The 17,506-nt window shown below is 38.9% G+C and overlaps 1 protein-coding gene and 1 non-coding gene across 4 annotated transcripts in view; one reads left to right on the top strand and one right to left on the bottom strand.

Moving 5' to 3' along the window:
* The window catches only part of PRMT9 (protein arginine methyltransferase 9), a 33,125-nt gene that overhangs the window by 8,783 nt on the left and 6,836 nt on the right, over positions 1-17,506 (bottom strand). Inside the window, exons 5-9 of one of the 3 annotated variants that reach the window (XM_032632294.1) lie at positions 15,776-15,858; positions 14,282-14,388; positions 12,602-12,794; positions 10,374-10,557; positions 6,915-7,632 (exon numbers count right to left, since the gene is read on the bottom strand). In XM_032632294.1, coding sequence (XP_032488185.1) covers positions 6,915-7,632; positions 10,374-10,557; positions 12,602-12,794; positions 14,282-14,319 — 1,133 coding nt within the window. In that variant the 5' untranslated portion in view covers positions 14,320-14,388; positions 15,776-15,858. Of the gene's footprint in view, positions 1-6,914; positions 7,633-10,373; positions 10,562-12,601; positions 12,795-14,281; positions 14,389-15,775; positions 15,879-17,506 lie in introns of all 3 variants that reach the window. The other 2 variants (XM_032632292.1, XM_032632293.1) reach the window with 2 other exon arrangements.
* On the top strand, positions 24-96 carry TRNAG-UCC. Its single transcript has one exon. It is a non-coding gene; the product is annotated as a tRNA-Gly (tRNA).

The following is a 17,506-nucleotide window of genomic DNA, read 5'->3' as shown; positions in this document are numbered from 1 at the left end:
AAAATACTAGTGGGTGAGGGACTTCCCCGGTGGTCCAGTGGTTAGGACTCTGCACTTCCACTGCAGAGGGCACAGGTTCGATCCCTGATTGGGGAATTAAGATCCCGCATGCCACACAGTGCAGCCAAAAAAAAAAACCCCAAAAAACTAGTGGGTGAAAGTTTGATTAGGAAAAGGATATTTACATAGTCTCAAAGTATCACCCCCATAAATGACTTACTTATTACAAAGGGAAAATAGCAAATTAGGGTGGAAAAACCTAATGGATACAACTTAAACTAACTGATCTAAATTCACAACAACAATATGGGATAAAGCAACACCATTTGCCTTTGTGACAAAACTTCTGTGGTATTCCTCTGTAAAATGGGTAATCTGACTCTAGTAAGAAACATGAGAAACATTCCACAAAATAAAAGGCCTGCACTTTTCAAAACTGCGAATCTCATGAAAGACTGAGGAACTCTGGGCATATACCCAGAGAAAACCATTAATTCAAAAAGACACATGCACCCCAATGTTCACTGCAGCACTATTTACAACAGCCAGGTCATGGAAACAACCTAAATGCCCATCGACAAACTAAACGAATGGATAAGGAAGATGTGGTGCATACGTACAATGGAATATTACTCAGCTATAAAAAGGAACGAAATTGGGTCATTCGTAGAGACATGGATGGACCCAGAGGCTGTCATACAGAGTGAAGCAAGTCAGAATGAGAAAAACAAATACCGTATATTAACGCATATATGTGGAATCTAGAAAAATGGTACAGATGAACCGGTTTGCAAGGGAGAAACAGAGACACAGATGTAGAGAACAAACATATGGACACCAAGCGGGGGAAAGCGGGTGGGGGGGATGAATTGGGAGATTGGGATTGACATATATACAGTAATATGTGTAAAATAGATAACTAAGAACCTGCTGTATAAAAAAATAAAATTAAAAAAAAAAAAAGACTGAGGAACTGTTCCAGAATAAAGGAGACTAAAGAAACTAAATGCAATGTGCGATCCTAGACTGAATTCTGGACCAGGAACAAAAAGGCTATAAAGGATATTATTCCAACAAATGGTGAAATCTGAGTAAGATTTTTCCCTTAGATATCAGTACTGTGTCCATGTAGATTTCCTAATTTTGTTAAGTGTGTGATGAATATATAAATGAGTGTCCTTTTTCTTACAAAATACACACCAAGGTGTTTAGGGGTAAAAGAATACGATATCTGGAACTTACTCTAAAGTGTTCACAGAGGATACTAAAGCACATGTGGCAAAACAGTAACAATTTGTGAATCTGGGTGTAAGGTACATATTTGGTTCTTTGTACTATTCTCTAACTTCTCTGTAAGCTTGAAATTTTTTCAAAATAAAAAGTTAAACACTCTGAAAGGGAAAAAAAAAGTGATTAAAAATCCAAACACTCTATTAAAAGTGTGAATAAAGGGCTAACAAAACCCTTTCTCCTCCTACAGCTGATCCTGGATTCACCTTCTGTTTCCCTGGAAATCCCTAAAAGGTGGAATGTCAGCTGTGTTATCAGCAACACTGCTTATGATTTAAAAAAATTTTAAATGCCTCTTAATAGGTAGATGCACCTGGATTGAGAGAACTGTAAACTATAAATGCCTGATGGGAAGCCACACCACCTCTGGGCTTCCCTGAGTGTGGGATGACTTGTAACCACGTGTTCCTACTGCTGGGACTTGGAAGCTATGCCCCGGGGAGAAGTTCCTATGTGAGATGTAAGGCTCTCAAGCCAAGGCAGCTCCCACGCCACATGCACAGGGCTGTTTCCACACACCTGAGCTGTGTGGGAGGCATGAGAGCGGTGGGGGGGGTCACCTACTGCCATCAAAGGAAACGGACGTGGAGGATACTGTAAGGCACTTTCATCGTTCGCCACATTTACAATCAAACGTTAAATCCCTCATTTCTACAAGTCGGTTTCCACTTGAACTTCTAGGACAGGCTACTACAGACAGCTGGACTTTGTATTATCTATCGTAGGTATCTTTCATAGTAAGCTTTCAGTCTTAAATATTTCTAGTCAGTAAGGATCTATTTATAAAAATACAGGACTAAATGTTTGACCAATGCGTATCTAAAAAAAATAGTTCCTGCAAGTTTCTAAAATTGTATGCCATGCAGTCTCCCTGAATAGATCACTGAAATCTTGACAAACTATAAAAACACCCCATTCCTCAAAACCACTTTGGCCCTTCTGCTCTTAAGTTAGTTTCAAATTCCTCATTCTGCTTTTAGTAAACTGATTATCTCAACCATTTAAAAATGTCTAAAACCAGAACAACCACTGAATTATAACAACAGGACATGGTAACGAAATGTAATACATGTCCCTTGATTAGAACCTAGACTGGGGAGAAAAAAAAAGCAATAAAGAATATTACTGGGATAGCAGAGGAAATTTTCATACAGACTACCTACTAAATAATAGTATTTTATCAATGTTAAGTTTCCTGAGTGTGATAGTATTGTGATATGCAGAGGAAAGCCTTTGTTCTCAGGAGATACACGCTAAATGTTAAGGTAAGGGGGGAGGTTATGAAGCCAACGACTGTCAAATGGTTCAACAAATAAAACAGTAGCCTCGTGTTCACTGTTACTTTTCTTGCATGTTTTCTTTAAGTTTGCAATCTTTCAAAATAAAAAGCTGACAGAAACGTTTACAATAAGTACACAGGCTGCTCTTCCTAAAGACTAGGTAATAGGGAGCCAAATCATAACAAGGTCATTTCATGAGCACAGAATCAGCAAAGAAAGTTAGAGAGGATTCCTTGAGTGTAATGGCCTCAGTCTGACTTAGACAAGTCATGATCCGAAACCAGGATAATCTCTCCTCACTAAATATAAGTATGTGATCATTTAAGTTGTAGAGAGTCCCTATATATATATATATATATATATATATATATATATATATATAGGTTAGCCCAAAAGTGGACTCCACTCTGACTCCAATGCTTTATTCATTTTCGTTATTCCTTTCCTACCAACTTTTTAGCATTTTAGATGAAGTCTGATAGAAACTGAATCTCCACAATTAGTAAAATTACATACCTCAACAAAAACCACACAGCTATTATCAAAAACTTCCAATCTATACCTTTACCAAACCAGATAAAATTTTAACATCTTCCTAAATAAGTGGAGAAACTTACCCATTTTCCTCAAATGCATGAAGTTTAATCCTGACAACCCATGTTATTAAAATTTCTAAACAACTGAAGTTATCTGCTAATTGTGATCCATTTAAATAAAAACATCTAATTTTTCTTAAGATCACAAAGTCTCAAATGAGAGACTAGCCACAGAGCTTTACGTTGCTTGACTAATTCCCTCCACCCCCAAATAGCCACAAAAAGGTAGCGTTCTCTTAAATCAGCAAACGAAAAGCACATAGGTTAATAAAAGCCAAACTTCTAGCCATAAAGGGAGGGAGGGAGGGCAATACCATTAGGTCATTTAGGGGGTAATCAGAAATCAGGCTAAACAAGATGTCAAAAATACATCTGCTGGGGTTTCCCTGGTGGCGCAGTGGTTGAGAGTCCACCTGCCGATGCAGGGGACACGGGTTCGTGTCCCGGTCCGGGAAGATGCCACGTGCCGCGGAGCGGCTGGGCCCGTGAGCCATGGCCGCTGAGCTTGCGCGTCCGGAGCCTGTGCTCCGCAACGGGAGAGGCCGCAGCAGTGAGAGGCCCGCGTACCGCAAAAAAACAAACAAAAAAAAAACCCATCTGCTGAACCCTGAAAAGTCAGAAAAGGTGAATCAAGTACTAACAACCATGCAGAGATAAATACTACACACAAGCAAGTATGCAAATTATTTTAAAAGGCCGTGTTCACACTATTTTAATCTAAAATCTTAACTCAAATCCTTCTTAACTCAATGTTACCGTTACTAACAAGAATGCTTCTTAGTCATGAAACAGTAATCATCTTGCAACTCCACTTAGCTTTACTGACACTGAGTGGTTTGTTGTCACTTACACCACTGCAGCTGCCAGACTCAACGCAATCCTCTGCAAAGCCAAGTAATATCTCTGAACCATCTGTGCCTTCAGAAATAAAAAAATATATATATGTTCCAACTCAAAACTCTAACCGTAAATGGCAAAAATTCTGAAGAAGCTCTTCGCTGTTTCCTTGTGATCCAACACGAAGTGTTTTAAAATGGGTTTAAATTTAAAAAAAAAAAAAAAAAGCTCACCAGGCTTTTAAACTTTCTCCTGTATTTTAATGTAGTATGACTGAATAAAAGTTAATAATGAACATTTTAAAACAATGTTAGCAAAGGTAACTGAATACTTAAGTTTGTGTAGTGGCTTATTTTTTTTCCTTGCCTTTTTTTGGGAGGGTTGGTATCCAGTGAGACAGATGCCCTTTATCCTCATCCTAAATACAATCTATCCTCCCAACCCCTAAGTGCATCCTCTTTGACCAGTCATGAGGCCTCCCCACTGTCAGCGGCTAAAGCTAATAATAAAAGGCTTGGGTGGGAGTTGCTGCACACCTCTGACCCCAGAAGCAAGGGAAGCTGACACCTCCAGGAGCATCTGGTAAGGGCCTGTGCAGGAGCTTCGGCTGAAGGGCAGAGCACTGGCTCTCCACTGTTACTCAGGAACTGTTCTGCGGGACGGGGAGAACACTGGCTAAAACAGTGATCGCGGGTGCTACTAGCATTTAGTTCCCAGAGGTGCCAAACATCCTGCAACACAAAGAGGATAGGCCTACCTAAGAACTGACCCCACCCCACCCCCTAAAAGACCGTCCCACCCAAACTGCCAACAGGACCCCTCCCTCTGCTGAGAAACACTGAAGGGGAACTGTAGGCAGCTTTACATAAGTTGTTTCCCACTAACATAACCAATCAGTCCATTAATGGATGGATAAGCAAAATGTGACATATACATACAATGGAAGATTATTCCACCTGAAAAAGGAAGGAAATTCTGACATATACTACAACATGGATGAACCTGAAGGACATTATGCTAAGTGAAGTAAGAGTCTCGCACACATACATGCACACACAAAACCAACAAACACTGCATGATTCCAGTCATATGAGGTAAGGAGTCAAACTCACAGAAGCAGAGAGTAGAATGGTGGTTGCCCGGGCCTGGCAGGGGCGGCGGGGGGATGAAGAGTTATTGTTTAATGGGTATAAAGTTTCAGTTTTACAAGATGAAAAGAGTTCCGAGGATGGTTGGGGAAACGACTGCCCCACACTACGAAAGTATTTAATACCACTGAACTATCCACTTCAAGATGGTTAAGACGAAAAATTTTATGTGCATTTTACCACAATAAAAAAAAATTAGAAAAAGAATTAAATCAAAACTAAAAATAAATAAACCATTAGGTAAATTGTACACCTTTCCGAGGTGATTCTACCAAATAAGTCAAACCTCATCTGTGTCAGAAATTCGTAGGGCTGAAATGCCTTCAAAGGCATCTAATCCAGTATCCCTCATTTTATAGATGAGGGAAACTGAGGACGAGAGATATTAAATGACTTTAAAACATTTTTACGGGCTTCCCTGGTGGCGCAGTGGTTGAGAATCTGCCTGCTAATGCAGGGGACACGGGTTCGAGCCCTGGTCTGGGAAGATCCCACATGCCCCGGAGCAACTAGGCCCGTGAGCCACAACTACTGAGCCTGCGCGTCTGGAGCCTGTGCTCCGCAACAAGAGAGGCCGCGATAGTGAGAGGCCCGCGCACCGCGATGAAGAGTGGCCCCCGCTTGCCACAACTAGAGAAAGCCCTCGCACAGAAACGAAGACCCAACACAGCCAAAAATAAAATAAATAAATAAATAAATAATAATAAAAAAAAAAAAAAAAAAAAAAAACATTTTTACTACTTCAGGAATTCACAGACAAATCTGAGACTAGATTCAAACCCACCCTTCCAGCTCCTTGTTCTATACTCTACCTAAAGTACATCTGTTCAAAATTTTAAGAGAGTGTATGTTTCTATTTATATATGTCAGACCTCTATATCCCCATAATTTGTGATATGTACAAGATTGTTTTAAAGACTAGAAAATGGCAGTGATTTTTACTAGTTACCTCATAAGAAAAGGTAAGTGTGGTTAACAAAAGAAAATGCATATAAAACGTAAAATATAATTAACTATATAAGCAAATGTTTTTTCCTGAACAATTTGCCTTTTGCTATTGCAGTTTGGTCTGCATTTCCACCACTGCTCCTGTACTACAAAACCAGCCCTGTTCATATACCACAAAATTTAAAACTTATAAATTCATTCTACTTAAACTTGGGCCCCCAAATGTTCAATATTGCCATCTTTTCAGATCTGAGCAGCACAACTGAAGAACCTGGAAGCTTAGCCAGATTTGCTTTCAATTTTAAATACTAGGGTCAAGTTTGTCGCCAGTAACCTAAACTGAAGGACAAATTCCTTAGGGACAGAACTGTACTATAGAGATTTTAGGACCTAAAAGGACTAGGACTTGTTCCCAAGCAGCACTCAGCTCTCCCAATACACCATCAGATTCATACTATGTGTTTCTCATCAGTTTTTCTTATAAAGATGAAACCTGATTTTTCCTTATTTACCCTTGAATGTCTTATCTGTTCTTACAGAGCTCTAATTAATTCCCTATATTATACACAGGCAGTCCAATCCCAACGCAGGCTCTCTTCACACCTGCAGGGCAGAGGATCCTTTAAAGAAAATAAAAAATTCAGTAATGACATGCACAGAAAGAGAAAGACAAGAAGTCACAGGCCCTGAAAAGCAATGCTTGAGGAACACACAATGATCACGACTCATTTGTGCAGTGACATCATTAAAGAACTAAAAGAACTTACATGAAGTCTAAGCTCAAATAAACCAAAGGCTGTATTTTGTGTTTTTACCTGGATATTGCCGCTTTTTCCATTATTTCCTGCTGAAGGAGCCCAGATGGCTCAATGACATCCAGTATAATTATACTCCACAGCTTGTCTGATTTTGGCCTTTGCAACACCGCGGATTCATCTTCCACATGTCTCAACCAAAACTCAAGTGTTTCTTTAGGAAAGTGATTGGCTTCAGATATGAGGTCCAGAGTCATACGATGCTGGTCTTTCTCCACAGAACTGTAAGGTTTAACCTGCCCGAGTGTGCCAGCAATTATAGGCAGAATAGAGAAGCCCTCAGACACATCTAACACATACAAAGGTTCAGGGACGCTCTGTTCAGAATTATTCTGTCCACTTTCACAGTTCATCTCGTTACTCTGACACTGAGTATCCATGGCCTGACCCCGTTTCTCCAGAGTCAGTGAAGACAACACTTTCTTCATTGCCATTTTAAAGCCTTCATGGTATGGGATGTTATTAAGCAAAGCAATTTCTGTGGATTCCAAAACACAAGTCTGCTCCACAGCATCTGGTTTACTGGTCTGAAGATTGGCCAGGGCACTACAGAGTTCAGCCTCATTTCCTAAAGGCAGCAAGTCTTTATTCTTGGTAAAACCTTTCCCAACATCCATTTCATGCTCCGAACTGAAGACACTGATACTCTGGATTCTTAGGTAACAATCTTGACAAGACACTTCCATCGTCACCTGGTCCCCAGGCTTTATCCAGTAGTCTTCATAAAACAGGAAGAAAGAAAAAAAATTGTAATTGATGAATACGAGTGTTTATAAGTCTGAGGATCACACAAACACCTCCGTCCTCCTGTCATTTTTTAAACCACGACAGGAAGGATTGCATCTATTGATTTAAAAGAAGTGAATTAATCTATTCATTTCAAAAAAAACCCAAAAAAACAAAACTAGGAAAATCCCTCCAGCTTTACATAGGGAAAAACTGAGGTTAGAAGATCCAATTGAGTTACAGCATAATAGAGGCATTCAAGAGATCATTATTGGACCTTAACTATCAGTATTGCAGTGCTTTTACTGTAATCACTAGGTACCATCAATGTCCCTAAATTGGAGGGTGGGGTGCGGCGAGCCGCTTCTGACCAGCAGAATGACGAATCACCACACGCTAGATTCTTCTCGCATCACACTTTATTGGAGTACAGGTTGGTTTCGGGCGGATGGAAGGAAGACCCCGTACGCTCGAGCCTGTCTGCTTATATAAGGGCTTAAGGACTCGTGTAAGTCCCTGATTCGTCCGTATGGTTATCGCATTTCGCAAGCCGGACTTTGGATAGGCCACTGCTTCAAAACCTGATTAGCATATTAGGTGCATACGCCCTAGCGGCATACTTAGTGCATGCGTAATGGCTATCCGGCCGCGCCCTACAGTGGGGGAAGGACTACAGGGGACTCTCAATCTCTGGTAATGAAGCCAACAATAACAAAGATAAATGAGACTCAGGGATCAGCACCAAACCTCACTTTAGCTTAAAGGGACATCCTTTTCTCTAAGAGAAATTTCCCAAAGAACAAGGCAGCATTCAGTAGCACCTTGTCAGTAATATCTCTTAACTGTAAGTACTTAGATATCCTTGCATGTTTAGGAATTTGAAAATATAAGGAAGGACTAAGTCCTACAATAAAGACTGTATCATGCTCTTATCCATGAGCTTTCACACGTGGTAAAACTTTAAAGTGTAAATGTATAATTGCAATTCCTTCTTATTAGCCATAGAGCCAGTTGGAAATACAAGATGTTATTCTTGTGTTTACACATTTAAAATATCCTTTCCCAAAGAAGGACTTTTAAAAAAAATACCATCTAAGTTACTGAAAGAGAGTTAGAATAAGCAAAATTTTAAAGTGCTATTTATTGAGTGCCAGTCACTATGGTAGGCATTTTATACCTAGTATGTCTAATAATTCCTACAACAATCCTGCAACATAGGCAGCATCTTCTCTTTTTTTTTTTTTTTTTTTGGCCACGCCGCACAGCTTGCAGGATCTTAGTTCCCCAACCAGGGACTGAACCCTGGCCCTAGGCAGTGAAAGGGCAGAGTCCTAACCACTGGACCAACAAGGAATTCGCAGCATCATCCCATTTTTATACATCACATAACAAAAGCTCTAAGAAATAACCAGCAAGGTCTGCCAGGAAGTCAGTAAGTAGCCAAGACCCAATTTCAAATCTACCTGACTGACTCCAAAACTCATACTGGCCACAATACTATATTGATTCCATGACTTAATGACCTTGCCAAATTAGATCCTTGATTAAGAGACTACATAGAAGTAAATAGAGACTACATAGAAGTAAATATTTATTACCTTCCAGTTTTAAAAAGGTAGAATTTTTCTATATAATACAACTGCTGTAAACTATATTGAAACCCATAAAATTGCTAGTAAAAAACTTCTATACAAAAAATATCTTTAATATAGGACATCCCTGAGTAAGTCCATGGATTCATGAACTTTAAACTGCAAAATTCTGTACTTCTATGAAAGTTCTGTGCATATTTCTAGGACCTGGGGCTCCACAGACGCTATCAGATTCTGTAAGTGGTAAGAACTCCTGCACTAAAAGCAGTACTTTTCTGCTGTGTTCCATAAAAAATGGACAGCATTTCTCTTATTTACTGATAACTAGAGTAATCAGAGCTGAAGAAATGGTTTAATGATAGGTATTTTTGAGTGGTATGCAGCAGAGTTGTGTTTTAGTCTTTTTTTTTTTTAATACTGGAATATAGTTGATTAACAATGCTGTGTTAGTTTCAGGTGTACAGCAGAGAGATTCATTTATACATACACATGTACCTAGTTCTTTTTCAAATCCTTTTCCCATTTAGGTTATTACAGAGTATTGAGCAGAGTTCCCTGTGCTATACAGTAGGTCCTTGTTGGTTATCTATTTTAAATATAGCAGTGTGTACATGTCAATTTTAGTCTCTCTTCTTAACCACATATATTAATTATTTAAAACTACTTTTAAAAAAGAAACAGAAAATTCTGAAAGATTTAACCAATCTCCCTTGACTGGAAACTTCATATTCATAGTGAATTTTCTGACACTGACTCAAATGCTTAGAGGGTTAAAACAAAAAGTTTTAAACAACAACAACAACAAAAATTAGACAAGAGTGGCACAGTGGTTAAGAATCCACCTGCCAATGCAGGGGACACGGGTTCAATCCCTGGTCCAGGAAGATCCCACATGCTGCAGAGCAAAAAAGCCCGTGTGCCACAACTATTGAGCCTGCGTGCCACAACTACTGAAGCCCGCGCACCTAGAGCCCACGTTCCGCAACAAGAGAAGCCACCACAATGAGAAGACTGTGCACCGCAACAAAGAGCAGACCCTGCTCGCCGCAACTAGAGAAAGCCCGTGCGCAGCAACAAAGACCCAATGCAGCCAAAAATAAATAAAATAAATTAATTTTAAAAAAAATTAGACAAGATATACCTGCAAGGTCATGTACAGGGTAGACAGCCTGTTCCCAGCATGTTTCCTCACTAGGACTTGTGGATAAACTGTGTTCATCATCAAGCTGGAGTACAAACCAAACCACAATAGCATCGAGTATGCCTTCTTTAATAACAGGGATACCAATTTTATCAGGTTTCTTAGTTGCAAGACTTTTTAGTTCCTGACAAAAATGTTAAAAGAATAAGAGGATTTTAGACATTCATTATATACTTGCCCCAATATCATATCAATTCCCATTTCTGTAAGTTCCCAGTCCTGCCCAGCACCCTTAGGGGATCGGTATCTTGGCACACCTACAACCATTTAAGGCATGCTGGATGGGAAGCTCTGATATATGGTATATGATAGTAAGTACCATACAGTTATTACAATGAGGCAGACACATATTACTGATGTAGAAAGAAGTCCATAACATAGTGTTGAATGAAGGTAGCAAGTGGCAAAGCAATAGAGATTATTTTGTTTTAAAAAAGTGTGTGGGGCTTCCCTGGTGGCGCAGTGGTTGAGAGTCCGCCTGCCGATGCAGGGAACATGGGTTCGTGCCCCGGTCCGGGAAGATCCCACATGCCGCGGAACGGCCCGTGAGCCATGGCCGCTGAGCCTGCGCGTCCAGAGCCTGTGCTCCGCAGCTGGAGAGGTCACAACAGTGCGAGGCCCGCGTACCGCAAAAAGAAAAAAAAAAAAAAATGTGTGTGTGTGTGTGTGTGTGTGTGTGTGTGTGTGTGTAGAAGATTAGAAAAGCAAGTCTGAAAAGAGGTATTTCAACTGGTGACCTGGAGAAAGAAGGGCCTAGATTTTAAAAAGGAAAAAATATACTTTTTCTTCTTCTTTTCTACTGTATTACTTGAAAATGTTAAACAGGCAGATATTATTTTCAAAATTAGAGTCTTAATAAGGTGTTTTCGTGTGTGTGTGGCAAATAAAAATTAAAATAAGAAAAGGATAGCTTTGGAGTACTCAGCAGCTATGATTGTACTGTTCCCCATTGGAAGATTGTTACATCAGAAAAGAAATGCTCATGAAGCTCGGCCACAGTAATCAACGCCAAAGTGTTAATTGAGTTCCACACCACCTCAAAAAACAAAAAACCTAGTAACAATTAATAGGGGAAAGCTTTCATTAAATTACAAAGATCTTAGGCTAAAATGACCCTCACAAAGTCTTCTGTGCGCAGGAAAGTTTCATCTCAAAAGCTTAATGTACTTAAACATTTAACCTTACAGGAAGATCTCCAGAGAAGGACTCGATGTAACCTTTCTCAATTTCCTTGGGCTCTTTGTGTAGTGCACCCCTCCACCACCCACACAGACACACCAGGGTGAGAGCAACTTGTCCTGGTTTGCCCAAGACTGTCTCTGGGGAAACCCTCAGTCCTGGCAAGCCAAGATGGCTGGTCACATACAACCTAGAGAGCTGAATTACGTTTCATTTCAAGGAATACTGTTAATTTGAAATGGCAGGATGACACAGAGAAGAGTCAGAAGACCTAGGTTATAACTCCTGCCCCTACATTCATATTTGGGGGGAATTAATGTAAGCTATAGTTCCTTCATCTGTATAGCACAGGATAATTATAACTGTATTGCAACACTGTTTTAAGAGCCACCTAAGAAAACCCATGAAAGCTCCAGGCTCACTGTACATTCCCAGAAACCTTAGGGATCTTTTTCTCTGTATTTACAGTAAGTAAATAATTTCAGGAGGGAATTCTGGTTACCGTTTAATCATTTTCTTTACATATAGTCAGTGGAATCCCACGCAAACTCATAAAGACTGTCCTATGTATTAACTATTTAAAATAATGCATGAAATTTAATGCTTAAAAACAGTAACTGGGGCTTCCCTGGTGGTGCAGTGGTTAAGAACCCGCCTGCCAGTGCAGGGGACACAGGTTCAAGCCCTGGTCCGGGAAGATCCCACATGTTGCGGAGCAATTAAGCCCCTGCAACGCAACTACTGAGCCTGCGCTCTAGAGCCCCCGAGCCACAACTACTGAAGTCCGCACCTAGAGCCCATGCTCTGCAACAAGAGAAGCCACCATAATGAGAAGCCTTCACACCGCAAGGAAGAGTAGCCCCCGCTCGCCACAACTAGAGAAAGCCCACGCACAGCAACGAAAACCCAACGCAGCCAAAAATAAAACCAAGTAAATAAATAAATTTATATATATTAAAAACAAACAGTAATTGAACTTTTTTTTTTACCTTCAGATTGTTGAAATCTACTGTCATAATTTCAAAGCACTCTGTCAAAGCCAAATATCCTCCAGGAACTCGACTCATCTTTTCGGTTGTATAAGGTTCAACTGTTTCTTCAGCATCTACAGAAGAATACGCTGGACTCTGAAATTTCACACTGGTTGGCAAACAGATCCCAGCAATGTCCTTAATACCCACCCTGGTAAGAGGGGGAATAAGAGAGGAAAAGGAGAAAGACGGGTTTGGTTTTTTGTTTTTTTAAGAATCAATTAACACCATATAATACTGAATCCAGCAAAAATAAATATAAAAATGCAATAAAGCTTCATAGACAAAGGTTTCTTAAACACAATCACTAACTATAAAGGAAAACAAATGATAAACAAGTGTACCTTAAAATTAAGAACTCTGCTCATCAAAAGATACCCAGGAAGAAAGTAAAAAGGCAAGCCACTGAGTAGGAAAAGATTTGTAATACATTACTCAACAAAGGGCAAATATCCAAAATATATTTTTAAATTCCCACAATAAAAGAAACACAAAAATAGGCAAAAGACTTAGACACTGTACAAAAGAACATATCCAAATGACCAATAAGCATATGAAAAGTTAGTCACCAGGGAAATGAAGTTAAAGCCATACTACACAACCACCAGAATGGGGAAAATAAGTGTTGTAAGAATAGTTTCATGCAATATTGGTAGGAATAGAAAATTAACAAGACCACTCTGGAAGACTTCCGTAGTTCCTGCTCAAGATGAACATGACTATTCTAGATTCACTCTTAATATGGGAACCTCAGAGTGTCTGACATTTGCACTTTTAGGAACACAGCCAACAGAAATTCATACATATCACCAACAAAAGAATGTTCAAGAATGTTTATGGCTGTGCTATTTCCAATACTCCCAAAACTGGATATTACCTAAATGTCCATCACCAGCAAAATGGAGGAATGTACTGTGGTGTATTCATCCAACAAGGATGAACAGTAGTTGCCTACTAGTGAGGCTTTGGGATGATTTTTATTTTCTTCTTTTACTCATCAGTATGTCTTAAAATGTAAATATGTTACATTTAACACTATCAAGTTATCAGATGGAGGGCCTCCTTAAAAAGTTCCAAAAAACTATGGATCAATATTTTAGCAAAATAAAAAAATTCATTAATGTTCAAGAAAAAAATGTAACCAGGAAACTTCTATAACTAAAAAAAATTTTCACCTGTATCACATGTGATAAATCTCAGAATCTCAAGGGTAGAAAGATCCTAAAATTTCATCGCACCCAACCAGAAAACATTATAATATCAATAGTTATTAAGAAGAGAAAAATGGGAGAAATAAAATTATTTTCACATTGGAAATTTTTACTTCACTTTCTCTAAAATCAGTCTTAACTTAGTATTTTTCTCATGAATCTATCACACATCAAAAGGATACTAAGTTGTATCAAAATTAATTTTCCACTAGAAAACTGAAAGCTGATTTTAATCCTAGAGTTCTATTTTCGAAGAAAGTTTAAAAAAAGCAAAAAGAAAATTAAGACTGGAATAAACATCATGAATTTAAAGGTCAGAAAACTACACATTCTCATCTGAATAAATGTCCACTAAATAACCTCTGGAGTACAGTCTACACCTTAAAATTACTATTTTTTAATATTTACTATTTAAATAATCACTTACCTATGATGTCTTCTTATCTCTGCACATTCTACTGCCATCCCAAATATAACAGCACTTGCCGGTATAACTTTCCCATATTTTTCACAATTACCATTTTCACCTTTGGTCTAAAAATATAACAATAAAAAAATTATATTCTGTTATATTTATGTCAAAATATGTGTGTATGATGGTAAGCTATGAAAATTTATCAGAAAAAAACTCAAAAAAACAATAATTAAGATAAGCAGGACTTCCCTGGTGGCACAGTGGTTAAGAATCTGCCTGCCAATGCAGAGAACACAGGTTTGAGCCCTGGTCCAGGAAGATCCCACATGCCACAGAGCAACTAAGCCTGTGCGCCACAACTACTGAGCCTGCACTCTAGAGCCCGTGAGCCACAACTACTGAGCCTATGTGCCACAACTACTGAAGCCCGTGCACCTAGAGCCCGTGCTCCACAACAAGAGAAGCCACCACGATGAGAAGCCCGTGCACCGCAACAAAGAGTAGCCCCCACTTGCTGCCACGAGAGAAAGCCTGCACGCAGCAATGAAGACCCAATGCAGCCAAAAATAAATAAATTAAAATAAATAACTTTAAAAAAATTAAGTGCTCATCATGGGAAAGGCAGAAGTTTATTAAAAAAAAAAAGATAAGCAGGTTAAGGGGTTTTTTTCCTTTAAAAATTTCTTTTATTTTCATTGCTATATGTGTGTGTGTGTGTGTGTGTGTGTGTGTGTGTGTGTGTATACATATATATTGTTTTCTTTTTTTCCAGTACAAATAGGAAGGAAGGGAGGGAGGGAGGTGAGAGCTAGAAATCTCTAAGTCTGCATACAACAAAAGACTATTCAGTGTGACTTTAACTGAGAGGCCAAAATCACCATTACCTACTTGAAAAACAAACTGCTCTTCTTTCAACCTTTCATTAGCTATTTTAAATCCAAATCATTTTCTGCAAGTATTAAATTCTTATTAAATGTTAAAATCCTTTCATTCATAATACATACATATAAACCAAATCTACAATTTACTGGGCCACAGTAGAGGATTTCAACGCAAAATATAAGTTGGCAATTATAAGAATTAGTCCTGTCCAAGCAGTAGCCTGGGTCCAACTGGTACCTTAAAACCATACCACGCCAGTTATCACTATATTCCCTTTTGATAATCTGCCAAAAAATACAAGCAGTGAAGGCTGTGAGACTGAAAGTACTTCCCTTTCTCAACCCTACTCAAGAATTCCAGAGTCAATCCCTTCATAACGTAATCTCAATTCCTAAGAATTCCGTCCTGGAGTGTTTTTTGCCTATATACACCATTTGGGCACACAAGTATACACTGCACTATGTTATTAAATGTTTTTTCACACTGATTTCTTTCCAACAGTACAGTATGCACTTCAAGAGTGGGATGTATCTCATACTGATTTGCAATTATGCTACGGGCTCAATAAATTATCTACTGAATAATGAATTCTTAATCAGATGTAAGTGTTTTCATGCTGCTTACCTTTGGCTGCAAAAGTAAATGTTCCCATGCATGAATCAAACTCTCCACAATTCCTTCTCCAAATAAACCTGCATCGACAGTTTCTGTTACAACAAGGGATACTCTATAGAATGATTTTTTAAAAATATATGTAAGTAAAATATCATGCTATTTATATAAAAGATGTCAAAGCTGAGAGCAGAAAGGAAGAGTTTATTATAGAAACAGTTCATATGTAAAATTTTCTAATACATTTTGTGTTTAATATCTACCCTGGAATCTTGAGGAAGATTCAGGCTCCTCTGTCCTCCACCGGCAGCTTCCTGGTGGGGACAGCAGTGGGAGTACACAACCTTCACTTGACCCCCTGCCTCTTGGATTATCCTTTCATTGCCTAAATCCTAAGGAGTGGTTCATACCCATTACCTTTTTACCAGTCCCCCTCCTTAACCCTGAGTAACTGGACTTCTATCCCCAACACTCTATAAAAATACTCTCTATCATCAGTGACTCCCCGACTTACCAAAATGAATACTCTTTCTCGGTTCTAATTTTCCTTGATCTGTAAATAACATTTAGTGCCGGTGAGGAGGCCTGCCCCTCAAAATCCTTCCTCTACCTCTGCTGTGTTTACCTCTAAACATTGAGTGTCCCTCTCCTGTTACTTCTCTTGCTTTACCCACACCTGTGAGTTTTCACAAAAGCCTAATCCACAGAGCTCTGATCTTCTGTCCATTCTTTCTTTCTAGAAAATTTCACTCAAAGACACACCAAAAAAATTTCTCCCTTCTCTGAACCTCTTTACTACTTACTGCCAGTATCGTTCATTTGTGTAATTAGAAGGTAAAGATATTTTCATGAATATTCCTTATCTTCCTATCTAGACTGTAGGTGCCTTGAGGACAGACTTTGGTATCCCCTACAGTGCCTAAGCCCAGTATTATATATATTTAAAAATTTTTCAATATTTATGATTGCAAATATTTAGAACATGGAAGGTATCTCAAATCATCTATTCCAACATCTTCAAGTCTCTAGATTTGCTCAAGGTCAAAATAAATTATTATTAATTATTATTACTGAACCATATCTCTTAATTCAAAGCCAATAGATCCTTCTACAACACCATCTGTGACAAAAATGTAGACTGAATTAACATAACTTTGATTCATGCTCTGGACTGAATTCTGTACCACCAAAATTCACACTGAAGCCCTAATTCCCAGCGTGACTATACTTGGAGATAGGATCCTTACAGGTAATTAAGGTTCAGTGAGGTCATAAAGGTGAAGTCCTAATCTGATAGGGCGTGTGTCCTTATAAAAGTGGAGGAGACAGCAGTGATCCCTCTCTCCTCACATGCACAGAGGACAGGCCATGTAAGGGCGCACAGGAAGTCCATCTGCAAAGCTAGGAAGAGAGCTCCCAACAGAAACCAAATTTGCCAGCACCCATGATCATGGACTTCTAGCCTCCAGAGCTGTGAGAAAATAAATGTCTGTAGTTTAAGCTACCTGATCTGGTATTTTGTTAATAGCAGTCTGAGCAGACTAAGACAATTGAGGACACTGTTTATTTCTATAAAATGGTATAATATCTGCCTCAACAATCTAACAGGACTTCTTTCATGAGAACATATGTAGAGACCATTGAAAAGCGTAACTATTATGTAAGTATAAATATTATCATACGTATACGGAAAAAGACTTTTTAAAATCATAGTCTCAATGATGACAGGGTATAAAAAAGCCC

The sequence above is a fragment of the Phocoena sinus genome, chromosome 5 (assembly GCF_008692025.1).
Source record: "Phocoena sinus isolate mPhoSin1 chromosome 5, mPhoSin1.pri, whole genome shotgun sequence".
Classification (NCBI taxonomy): Eukaryota; Metazoa; Chordata; class Mammalia; order Artiodactyla; family Phocoenidae; genus Phocoena; species Phocoena sinus.
This window is presented reverse-complemented; position numbering and strand designations above follow the sequence as displayed.